At 44.6% G+C, this 13,048-nt stretch overlaps 1 protein-coding gene and 1 pseudogene across 1 annotated transcript in view; one reads left to right on the top strand and one right to left on the bottom strand.

Annotated features, from left to right (window-relative positions):
• Positions 1-2,563: 2,563 nt before the first annotated feature.
• On the bottom strand, positions 2,564-2,664 carry LOC121441364 (annotated as a pseudogene).
• Positions 2,665-7,939: 5,275 nt separating this feature from the next.
• The window catches only part of LOC121441311 (mitogen-activated protein kinase kinase kinase 15-like), a 125,573-nt gene continuing 120,464 nt past the window's right edge, over positions 7,940-13,048 (top strand). Inside the window, exon 1 of the mRNA XM_041642447.1 lies at positions 7,940-8,341. Within this exon, the coding sequence (XP_041498381.1) occupies positions 7,981-8,341 (361 nt within the window). The 5' untranslated portion in view covers positions 7,940-7,980. The remainder of the gene's footprint in view (positions 8,342-13,048) is intronic.

Below are 13,048 nucleotides of genomic sequence, written 5' to 3'. Positions count from 1 at the left end.
TTATAAAGACCTTGCCACACCAAAGGGTTCAGCAAAGCCACTAAAGCTCCATACCGGTCTTGAGGTCCCTGCTAAATGAACTTTTTCTTTAACTCATCTGCAAATATGGTTCTATCTGGCCCAGTAAAGTGGGGTTCAAACAAAGCCTCTCTTTTTCCTAGTTCCCTCTTCTATGGTTTGTGTCCTGCCTGGTCCCGCAGCTGTTCAATCCCAAAGGAACACACAGAAACTATATTAATTACAACACTGTTTGACCAATGGCTCAGGTGTATTTCTAGCTAGCTCTTACATCTTAAATTAACCCATTTCTATTATTTTATATTTTACCACGAGGCTCATATCTTGCTTCTTTGGTGGCTACATGGCGTCTGCCTGATTTTACCTTCTTTCTACTACATTCAGTTTAGTTTTTCTGCCTATCTATATTCTGCCCTACCAGGGGTCAAAACTGCTTCTTTATTAACCAATAGTAATAGAACATATTCACAGCATACATAAGGGAATCCAACATCCCCCAGTCTCTATTTACAATAGTCCTCTATCCTGAACATTTTGGGGGACCTCAGATGGAGATAACAAGGTGTTCCTAATTGCTCTGATAAGCTGTCCATCTGGGACTCATTTTCTTCATACCATATCAGGTTATGCAGTCCTTGCCTTTAGGAGGGATGGCTAGTTATATTACTGCCTGCACCACAGAACAGTCTGATCCCAACTGTTCTCATATTGCACAGTCAATGTTTCATTGACTGTTGAAAAGTCTTCCATAATTCTAGCTGTTCAAGTGCTGAGTATTTTCTTATTACCCTAGTTTCTTGCATAGAAACATTAAGTACCCCATCTGCATATTGGATTATAGATTTTTCTCTTTTCATATTAAAGATTGGACCTAAGAGATATCTTCTATCACTTCCCCCTCTCTCTTATCTGTTTGTTAATTTAATTTATTTGCCAAAGCAGAACCTAACATGAAGAATGCTAGTTTCGTTTCTTTTCTCATTGCAATTTACACAAACCTGTTTTTGCTTGGCTGCTAGCCTCAGATTCATTTCTAACTACACACAACGGAGGCCAGGCAACCTCTACTGTGGCTTGCAAACAGTCTCAGCCCTTGTTCATTAATTTTAAAGACTGCAAAATTTCCTTTTGTAGACGGAAGCTTCTGTCCCAAATGGCCCTGCAGCCATTCATTTCCAAAAAAAAAAAAACCCACACAGAGGCTTATATTAATTATAAACTGATCTATTAGCTTAGGCTTCTTATTCACTAACTCTGACATCTTAAATTAACCCATTTCTATTATTGTATATTTTACCACAAGGTTCATGGTTTGTTACCTCACATCTTGATTCCTTGGTGGCTCTTGGCATCTGAGTCTCTGCCTTTCTTCTTCCCAGAATTCTCTTAGTCTGGTTGTCCCGCCTATGCTTCCTGCCTGACTACTGGCCAATCAATGTTTTATTAAACCAATAGGAGTGACAAATCTTTACAGTGTACAAAAGCATTATCCCACAGCATTTCCTCTACAGTTTAACTGTTTTCAGGGTGTCTCCATATTCATGTGGTGGATCCCAGTCATCAAGCAGGCATACCATCCAGTACCACATAGACAAAGACTGCCAACCTGGGATTCCTCCCACAAGCACTCTTAATACTGATGTCTCCTCTTCCAAAGGTCCTGAGTTCAGTTCCCAGTAACCACATGGTGGCTCACAACCATCTGTAATGAGAACTGGTGCCCTCTTCTGGCCTGTAGACAGAATACTGAGAATACTGTATACATAATAAATAAATAAATCTTTAAAAAAAAATACTGATGTCTCAGCCTTAGTTCCACATCTCACTACCCATAGCATGAACCATACAACCTCTGTTGCAGCACAAAGACACATTAACACACACCATACAGGGCAAGACAACTGTAAGGGAATTTCTTTCATGGATGCACTCCCCTCAGTTTCTCAGCCTCAGTTTCATGCTTTGCTACCCATAGCCAGGACCATGTACTCATTGCTCCCAAACTTACCTCTGGTTCTGTCACGTACCTGTTTGGGTGTCAATTATGTTGCGCACAAAACTTTTCCTGGGGAACACAATACACACACACACACACACACACACACACACACACACACACACCCCAATCCCCTCCACACATGAATATGACTCACCACAGATAGGGAATCCACAATCCACAATAGATCAAAATACAAATACCATCACAGTTCAAATTGGTGAATCAATGAGTTTTACTCACAGAAATATGGGTGAGGGATTACTTATGAGAGCTGAAATGACTCAAAGACAGTTGCATCGCCAAAACCCACCCCAGGAGGGATGACAGCTCATAAAATCTGGGAACCTGGCACACACTGAATAGACTATAGGCAGCTCAACAGATTGGAGAGTATCCTTCCCAAATGACTCAGTTGGTCTAAACCTCTTCCTGGTAGTTTAGTTAATTTCTGCTTCTTGCAGACTGCTGCTCTGTTCTCAGAGTCTTTTTTTTTACTTTTATCTGCATTTATTTCATGTTGAATTTATTCCCGTGCCATAAGTTTATAAAAATATGGAACGCTTCACGAATTTGCGTGTCATCCTTGCGCAGGGGCCATGCTAATCTTCTCTGTATCGTTCCAATTTTAGTATATGAAACTTTGCTCCTTTGAGAGAGACTCTGAGCAGCCTTTATTGTTTATTCTTGGTAGGGAGGGCCCAGTAAATCTGGTCAGCTTCAGGATGTTCCTGGAGCTATTTTGAGTTGTTTACCTTTCTGTCTTAAGAGGCTTCCCTGGGAGATGGAATGTTTCAGTCTCAGAGGAGATTGCTACACAATAGCCCCTCATCAAGACTAAAAACTATTGCTGTATGATGAACCCTATTAGAGGTTGCAATGACAAACTATAAATCTGTACAAAAGACTTGCCAATGGCATATTCATCAAAGGACTAGGAATATATAAAGAACACTCAAAACTTAAAAAGTAAAACACAATCCAATATTTCACCAAAGAAGGTATACTGGTGGCAAATAAGCATGCCCAAAGATACTCAGCACCCTTAGCCATTAGGAAAATGAAAATCAAAGCTGCAACAAGGTATCTCTCGTCGGCATAAAAAAAAGCCTCTCTTGGCAGCAAACAGAGACCATTATAGAAAAATACAGAGATCATCTGATCAAGGGTTGCCTGGCCTAAAAGATACATCTACAACACAACTCTTGCACATAAGGTTCAGTGAACATTGTGGAAGGGTAGGCAAAATATTGTCAGAGTCAGCTGTGAGACTGTGTCTTCTCAAAATGACAGGGAAGCTACACCCACAATACCTCAACAGTAGGGTTGCCTAAATCGGATATGAACAATGACAATACCAATAGACATGCTAACACTGAAGGGTGAATTCTGATGTAGACAACTATAGTCAATTACTGACTACTGAGAGATAATTGGTATTTCCCAAAGATGAAGACCTAGATCATGCACATATTGTAAGTGTAACTGTAAAGTGAAATACCTCTCAGAAAACAACTTTGGAGTTCTGAAACAAAATAAAACAACAGCAGCTGCAACACCCACTCCTATGACCTAGGATTTGTACTCCTGGATATTTAGCTCAGAAAAATAAAAACTCATGCTCACAGAAAAACTTGTGGATGGATGTTCCTAGTAGCTTTCTTTATAATGACTCTGAAAAGGGACACTGGAAGAGCTACAGGGAAGAGTGGGAGGGGTGGAAATTATGTAACTATAGTACTCGTGTCAAAAATCAAATTTAATTAAATTAAAAGTATAGATAAATGATTTTATATATATTTACAGATATGGGTTTTATATAGCCATATAGAACCTGGGATCCATAAATAAAAGAAAATGTGCCATAAAAATATGACTCTGAAATGGAAACAATTCATATATCCTTCAAATGGACTCTGGTTTGAAGAATGGGAGGCACATATATACCATATAAAAGGACTACTGATTCATGGAACAATTTAGTTGAATCCCAAGGTAATTACACTGAGTAGAAAATAATCCATAAGATTACATACTGTATGATTCCCTCTACGGCTGCAGACTCCCTATTTGTTGAGGATGATCTTGAACTCTTTGGTATAGGAGGGTCTTCTGTCTATGTGTTACTTTCATTGGTTAAATAAAGAGAATGCCTTGGCCTTTTTTTTTTTTAATTTTCGAGACAGGGTTTCTCCGTAGCTTTTTTGGTTCCTGTCCTGGAACTAGCTCTTGTAGACCAGGCTGGCCTCGAACTCACAGAGATCCACCTGCCTCTGCCTCCTGAGTGCTGGGATTAAAGGCGTGCGCCACCACCGCCCGGTTGCCTTGGCCTTTTGATAGGGCAGAAAATTAGGTGGACGGAGTAGACAGAACAGAATTCTGGAAGGAAGAAGGCAGGCAGAGAGAGCCGCCGCCATGAAGCTGACAGGTCAGACATGCTGAATCTTTCCTGGTAAGCCACGATCTCATAGTGATACACAGATTATTAGAAATGGGTTGAATCAAGATGTGAGAGTTAGCCAATAAGAGGCTAGAGCTACTGCACCAGGCAGTGATTTAATACAGATTTTCATGTGGTTATTTCGGGGGTTAAGCTAGCCGGGCCTGAAATGCAGCCCACGCCTCCCTTTACAACTTGTCTCTACCTCCCAAGGGCTGGAAAGTATGCGTCATCATGATTAGCTTATATAACACTCCTGAAATGACAAAATTATAGAAATAGGGAACTGACTAGTGGTTCCCAGTGGTTAGTGATTGGGAGTGATGAGGCTTGAGATGATTGCGGCTGCCAAAGGATAACAGGATGCATGCTTGTGATGGAGCTGTTTTTCTATCTTCATTAGAGCAATGTCAATATCCTGGTTGTGATAATGCACTACTAGTGTAACAAGCTGTTACTGGGGAAAACTGGGTCAAAGGTATGCTAGCTAGCTCTATGCGCTTTCCCATATCTACATATGAATATGCAATTATCTCCAAATCAAGCTTAATTTTTAAAAAGTCTTTTATGCGCACAAAATAGCAATGATGACAAGTAGGGAATCTCCTAGAAGAAAATCATCAAGTTAGAAAATAGTCCGGAAATTATGTCTTAGAGAAATGGAAGGGACTGGTATCACCTGAAAAAGGCGACCTCCTGGGGGCAGTACTCAGAAAGCTGCCCAGGAGAAGAGGATCACATTACCATCCACAGGGAGAAAGCACAAAGAGGAGAGTTTTTCCTCCACATCCGGAAGAACATTTGATGACGCTTCTGCAACAGGGCAAAGAGGTTTCCAGGACATGAGTTTTAGTGAATGGAAAGGCACAAGTAAGAAAAAAAAACACCTGTTCATCTAAACAGGCAAGACTAACCCAGCATTTTGCAATTTTCTACTCGGAGGGGTTATGGGAGTGGGGAGAACATTGGACGTTGAGGCCTGCTTCACGTGTACAAATTGCTGGAGACAATGTGGGAGTGTGTTGTGTGTGCCAACTTCAGGGAAGGCGCTTGTTAGTTGGGTAAATGGTAGGTTCTTTACTCAGCAGGGTTTGTATTGAGAGAAAGATGCTATTCAAGTCATAATTCCCAACTCCTGAGCTTTTTGCTCCATCAGCCAGGCCCCAGAGAGATACGAGAGGAATTCGAGAAGACTGCTGTGAAGACAACAGTAAGACACTGGCAAAGAGGTTGGAAATGGGTGACTCTGCCCTCTGAAAGGCTGTGCCAGTCACTGGAGTAATTTCAGACTAGCAAGCACATTAGGAAAATTACTACTATTATGCATTGCAAGGTTGCAAAGAACACACGTGTCCTTGTAGAGCACCGTGTTTTTTGTTTTTAAAGTCTTAGGAGAAAGGCTGTTGAAAGTTTGCCGGAGTCCTGTCTGAGTGTTCCCACAGATTTCCCCAGAGCCACCATGCAGACACTCAGAATGTTCCCGATTTCTACTAGGGCTGGGACTAGGGAAGGGTTTCTTAAAGGATTTCTGTGGACATGTTTTACTGTCTTTTGGGGAATTGGCATGAAGCACTGGCGAAGTTGAGCCAGGCAGGTTCTTTGGGCGGGTAGTCCAGCCTATTTAGACAGAGACCCTGTCTCAGAACTAAATTGGATGGTGTGGAGGGTGCCTGAGAAATAGCACCCAAGGTCTTGTAGCCCCCCCCATGCATGCACATGTGTGCCTGCATGCACACACAAAATAAAAAATAATTGAGCCGGGCGGTGGTGGCGCACGCCTTTAATCCCAGCACTCGGGAGGCAGAGGCAGGCGGATCTCTGTGAGTTCGAGGCCAGCCTGGTCTACAAGAGCTAGTTCCAGGACAGGAACCAAAAGCTATGGAGAAACCCTGTCTCGAAAAAAAATAAAAAATAAAAATAAATAAATAAAAATAAAAAATAATTGAAAAGTGGGCAAATGACCTAGACAGGTAATAATACTCCAAAAGAAGTCACGCAAAGGACGTAGAAGTATCGAACAAGATGCTGACCGCCTTTACTCAACAGGGAATTGCAAAGTCAAATCAGAACGAGTTACTATTTCATACCCACTAGGAGCTGTAATGAAGAAAGATAGGTAATACCAAGTGCTGTTGAGGGGATGGAGGAAATGCAGCCTTCAGACACTGCCGCGGCATGGGAGATGATGCAACCACTTTGGGAAGCAGTGCATTTCTTTGAAGGTTAAACACTTAGCATGCAACCCAGAAACCCTCCTGCTAGCATTAGACTCAAGGCAAATGAGACCCCATTTTCATACTTTGTCTGATTCCATCTAGTACATGAAATAGCCAGCAGGCAGATCTAGAGCCAGGGCTGATGATTTGCTAGAGGCGAGGGAGTTCAGGGGATGGGATGACATGATTTCCTGGGGTTTGGGGGAAGATCCGGGTATTCTAAAATTATGGTGATGGATACAGAACTGGGACTATGCTAAGAAATCTATCAAGTCATCTTGTCCTTTCGTTCTGGATGATTTGTAAATTATATCTCAGATCGGTTGCTACGAAAAACTCCAGCCTGCCCTCCCTATGACAACTTGTAGTACATTCTACTGTTCAAAAGATAATTTAATACTGGAGGCTGAAACGGTGAGGTGTAGAAGATGTAGTGGAGACCTCTTTGGAGTCTTAGTAATTCAGAGGGCAGGCAGGCAGTGCAGTTCTACGGAGGGCTATTTTCCAGGCAAATAAGGTTTGTTGCTGAAACCCTCCCCATACCTTGTCAAGGTCACTACAAAAGTCAAGACAAATAGGGCTGCAAGACGGGGCTCAGGCAGGCTATGTACTTGGCAATTAAGAGTGCCAAATGAAGCATTGCTCATCCCGATGCGAAGTTAAAGCGCCACCTGTATTTAGCTGGGAATTGAATATCGATATTCAATTAGTGCCTTGGAAGTCTACTGTGGGTAAAGGCTTCTACTTGTTTGGAGGGGAAAAAGGGAAAAAAAAGGACGAAAGGAAAGAAAGAGGGAAAGGAAAGCAAAGGAAGAGAGAGGAAGAAAGAAAGGAAGGAGATAGGAAAGGAAGGAAGGAAGGAAGGAAAGAAGAAAGCAAGCAAAGTAGGAAACCAGCTTCTAAAGGTAGTTAGAGGGAAGGATGAGGAGGAACCTAAGAAATCTAATCAACCTAACCCCTGCAATCCCTGGCTCGCCCAGTGGCCGAGCTGGGGGGCGCTGCGCGGGGGAGCCGGCAGGGGGCGCCCTCCCCGTTCCTGCCCCGTGGCTCTCGCAGCCGCCCCCTCCACCGGTCCTGACGTCCCAGCCCCCGCCTCTTTCTCGTGGGCTTTCAAAGGGCGCTCGGGGCAAGCCGGCCCTGAGCTTTGCTCTGGCGGCAGCTGAGCGAGGACGCTGTCGTCGTCACCTGCGCACGGCGGGCTCTCGGCACGCACGCTCCGGGTCCCTCCAGCTGCCGTCCGTCTCCTGAGCAGCAGGTGCCGCGGGGACAGCGGCTCAGCTTCGAAGCCACCAGCCTCGCGGGCCAGTCACATGGAGGGCATCAGCAGGCCGGCCCCAGCTGAGGTGCTGGAGGAGGCAGGCGACTTGCCCCAGGGCAGGCTGCGGCTGGGGTCTGAGGGAGAGGCGTGGCTGGCGGGGCCCGAGGGCGCAGGGGACGCCGCCTCGGGCTACGGCTGCGAGGCTGAGGGCAGCCGCGGGCCGCGCCGGGTTCTCAGGGCTGTGTACGTGCGCAGCGAGAGTTCTCAGGGGGCGGCGGCTGGCGACCCCGAGGCCGGGGCTCTCAAGTGCCTCCTTCGAGCCTGTGAAGCCGAGGGCGCCCACCTCACCTCCATACCCTTCGGGGAGCTCGACTTCGGGGAGACCGCCGTGCTCGATGCCTTCTACGATGCAGGTGAGGGCGGGTGCCCCCTTGGTTCCCACCTCCCTCCAGCTGTCCTAGCTCTCTCACAAGCCCTGCCACTCCCCCACTCTGCCCGGGCCCTCTCCTGTGGTCTCCCCTTCCATCCTCCCACTGTTGATGCTTAGGGCAAATCTCTACCTCCTGGACAGGGGAGAACATGTAAGGAGCCCTTGGACAGATAAGAGACTGCAGGCACTTAGACCCATTTCACCTTGTTTTTTATGGTAGCCAGCAACACACTGTAGTGCCTAAGACACTGGTTCGCAACCAGGTCGAGACCCTTTTAGGCCACATAACAGATATCTGCGTTCCGACTCATAATGGAAGCGAAATTACAGCTATGAAGTAGTAACGAAAGTAATTTTATGTTTGGGGGTCACTACAACACGAAGAACTGTATGAAATGGTTGTAACATTAGGAAGGTTGAGAACCACTGATCTAAGATGACGTTGAACCTGTTCCCCACTTTGTTTTCTCCTGGCATATCCCCAATGTAAATGAATCACTTCAGTCATCTGGGAGTGCTGCAGTTTAAATCTTGTTAGGTAAAATGGCTCACCTTCCTAATCCCAGGAGACAGAGACAGGAGAATTGCAAGTTCAGGGCCCACCTCTGCTATGTACAGCGTTTGAGGCCAGTCTAGGGTCCAAAGTGAGACCTTGTCTGAATCAAGCAAAACAAAATCTTGCCCATCTCAGACCAATGACATCCAATGTGAGTGAGGCCTTGGGAGTGTTTTAATTCTTCCAGATGATTCCATTCAACAACCAGAAAGTGGCAATTACTGCCTGGCATTCATGTGTGTGGTGGCGCTCCCTAGTGGCCTTTTGGACACTTTCACAGGCTTATGGTGGGGTGCAGTCTCCCACGACATGATGGTTTTTAATCTCACAATGTAATCCATTGCTAGACTAAGACCCTGTTCCAGGCTCACTGTAGTGAGTGCGACATAACGATCCAGTTTTCCCGTCACCGCTTTGAGTTGACAACAGTTCCTTCCCGTGTAGAATGAATTCTTACCTGCCTGTTTTCCTTACTTAACCTTTGGAACAAATTTGTGAGACCAGGACGGCATTCCTAAGCATTGTATACGACACAGTAATTGCTAGGGGATGTTGGTGCCTCAGTTCCTCCACTGGGCAAATGGAATTAACAGTTATCTACCTTAAACCTGAAAGCATTTGAGCAGAGCCTTTGGGGGTTGTTTTCAAACAGTGTTCATGGCTTGTCATTATAGCAGGATAGACGTCTTAGCTGTGTGTATAAAACTCAGCGCTTTTGCATGTTTGGCAAGTTCTACCACTGAGCCACCTTCCCACCCCTTACCTCCTAAACAGCAATCAATTCAGCTTGTTTACTGGAGGCAGCCCGGATGTAGGTTTTTTTTTTTCACAGCAAATGGCCAAACCCTCTCCCATCTGGAAAGAGGTGGGGCGTCAGGCTTGTTCAAACAAGTGGCAGCTGTACCCGCTGAGCACACTCTCTTGACATTTCTGCCCATGCTGAGAAGACTCTTGAGCAGCACGTCTTTTCAGAGTTGTTCAGGAGCCCCCTTCACCTAGAACCACTCCGTTTTTCTCAACTTTTATTCATTCTGCTCCCAAACGGAGTTTGAAAAGTAAAATATTCTTTGGGCCCTCGGACCCAGCTTCTCGCCTTGCCTGCTGATAGCCAGTTGAAACATCCGTGTGCAGCGTCTGCTTTTCTGGGCCTAGTAGTGTGTGCTCACATGCCCGAGCTGCACACCTTCAGCTGCTTCAGCAGGCTCCTTTGAACAGACCGGATGTCACAGTGCCGACATGAAACCCGAGCACCCGGAGGGAGAGGAATCACCTTTGCTCACTCTGGCTTCACACTGTTGACTTTTGCCTACACCAGGAATCCTTTGGCCAGCCTTGCCCTTGTAGGGAATAAAGAATTTGGGCCGCTGCTGCTGCAGTAAGCGGAGTTCTTTATTAAACAGATGACCTCCACAGCCCTGCCCTTTCCTGGCTTCCCCATCGCCACTCTCACCAAAAAGATAGAAATCTGTCACTGGCTGTTTTGTTAAAAAAAAAAAATCTCTAAAACCATGATGTAAAATTGAGTAGCCTCTGGCCACAGGTAGCCATTAACATTTAAATTGGTTTAAATGTAAAATATGATCCACGGAGTCAGAATAGCCTGTTTCAAGTGCCGAATCTGGACAGTTAGGTGCTGTGTGGGAGATGGCAAAGATACGGAATGTTTTCCTCATAGTGGAAGGTCTCCTTAGCGATGCTGTTCTAGAACAGGATTAGTGAGGGAGGGCAGCTGTTGAACTGTCCCAAATGTATTGTGGGGGGAAACCAGAGAGGTGGGACTTAGGCACTTCCTGTCTTCTGTTCTCATAGCAACTCAACGCGGGGTTTGATGTGTACGTATACTGTTTTGTGTGGTTGTGTGTGTGTGTGTGTGTATCCTAGATTTTTGTGTCATTAGCAAAAGGTTGATTAGAGGAGCTTCAGGAAAGCTACAGGCTGATGGAAAAATCGAAAAGAACTCACACTGGAGCTGGGAATGTGCCTTAGTGGCAGAGCACCTGCTTAACATACATAAAGCAGAATCTTGGAAAACAAAAGAACTTAATGCTGGGTACACTAGACGGGAAACCTTGGCAGTGGAATGGAAATAGAATGACAGCAATGATTTTCTTTGTGGTTATTCGCAGCTAGGTAAGTATGATTTTTAAAAATAAATGTAGCAGGAGATTAAAGATGGCCTCGGACCTCTGGCTTATTCTGTCCCTGCTGGAGAGAGTGGCCTGATGTGCCACCGTGTTTTCATTTTCTCCAGGGATAAGACTGCACGAGCCCCTGCCCAGACATCAGCTGGTTTCTGCCCGCACCGCCCCCCCCCCCAGGCCTTTGGTGGGCCTTTCCTGAGCTGCCTCCTTTCTGTGCTGCTCTTATGGCTACTCGCTCAGCATTAAGCCTGGAATGCTCTTTAGTCCTTAGCAAAGTGGAAAGAAACATTTCAGCTGCAGAATTTAATTGAACCATGGCTGCTCACCTTGAGTGCATTCTAAATAGAGAGATTTATTAGCCAGTCCATTGCTTTACTGACTTAGAGTATTTGTTACTATGGAATATGTATAATTTTGATTCCCAGCAGTCAACTTCCAAGCAATTTTGCTATATGCCATAAACATATAAGGCCCTCTATGTATCAGGCTTTGAGATAGCTGCTAGTCAAATCCTAGTTAAATACTGAACTTATACAGGGTACACTGGAAGAAATCATGTTTCCTGTTACTTTGGGCAGGGTTTGAGCTATTGGGTGTGACAAGGTTTGGTATAAATGCTTGGTGGGTTCCGGGGTTTGATTTTGTGATTGGTGGGGGAGGGTGTTTCAGGACTTAGAAGCCAATTTCATTCTAACTTTGAGGGCACACTAGAGGGCAGTCAGAATGGGACTCGGAGAGGGGAGGAAAAGAGAAGGTGCATTTGTTAATTTGCGTTCTTTTTCCTTTTCTCGTTCTTAAATTGTGTTTATTATGGAAAATTTCAAGCATGCACAGAACCAAGCTTCAGCAATTCTTAACATTCTAACTTTCCTTTGATACCAGGGATTGAACCTACCTGCAAGGCAACTGTTAGACCACTGAGTTATAATCCCCACCCTTCATTCTGTTATCTCTTTCCTACCCATTCCCCACCCAAACTTGTTACTATATTCGCTACATGTACAGCAATGAAAAGTGACTAGGCCTTGTGTAACTCAAACTCTATCACCATATAGACTTCTGTCTTCCCACCCATGTCTCCTTCCACTTCTCTCCCCTCACTCCATTCTAGACCCCAAGCAATAACTGATTTTTCCATCACTTTAGAATTGAGCTACCTTTCTTGGGGTTTTCTATAAATAGACTCAGTATATCTTTTGTGGCTTCATTCACTCAGCATGATGTTTTTGAGATTCACCCATGTCATTACATGGCATTTTTTTCTTTTTTAATGCTAAGTACTATTCCATCATAAGAATAAGCTCCAGGTGCCAGGTGTAGTGACAGCTAGGCTACCCAATTAGCGAGCTCAAGACTCCAAGTTCAGTGAAAGACCCTGTCTCAAAAACTGAGGAGAGCAGTTAAGGAAGATGCAACATCAACCTCTGATCTCCACATGTGCTCCCATATACACAAAGGTGCATGCACGCACGCATACACACACACCACACACACACACACACATATATTCAGACCATTCTATTAATGGACATTGGGGCTGCTTACAGTTTGAGGCTATTACAAAGAAAACTACTAGGAACATCTGTATGTCTTTTGTGGACTAGTGTTTACTCATTCTTCTTGGAATAGCTAGTAGTGAAATGGCTAAGTTCAAAAATTAGCTATATTTTCAGCTATATAAGGATCTTAAAACCCTTTATCTAAAGTGGTTATACTATTTTATATTCCCAGAAATGATGCATGACATTTTCATATCCTCATCAATACTTTGAAGTATTGATCTTTTAAAATTTAGCTTTTTGCCGGGCGGTGGTGGTGCACGCCTTTAATCCCAGCACTTGGGAGGCAAAGGCAGGTGGATCTCTGTGAGTTCGAGACCAGCCTGGTCTACAGAGCTAGTTCCAGGACAGGCTCCAAAGCTACAGAGAAACCCTGTCTCGAAAAACCAAAAAATAAAATAAAATAAAAATAAAATAAAATTTAGCTTTTTAGT

The sequence above is a fragment of the Microtus oregoni genome, unplaced genomic scaffold, assembly GCF_018167655.1.
Source record: "Microtus oregoni isolate MIOR12 unplaced genomic scaffold, Mior012 000074F_ref0000038, whole genome shotgun sequence".
NCBI lineage: Eukaryota > Metazoa > Chordata > Mammalia > Rodentia > Cricetidae > Microtus > Microtus oregoni.
This window is presented reverse-complemented; position numbering and strand designations above follow the sequence as displayed.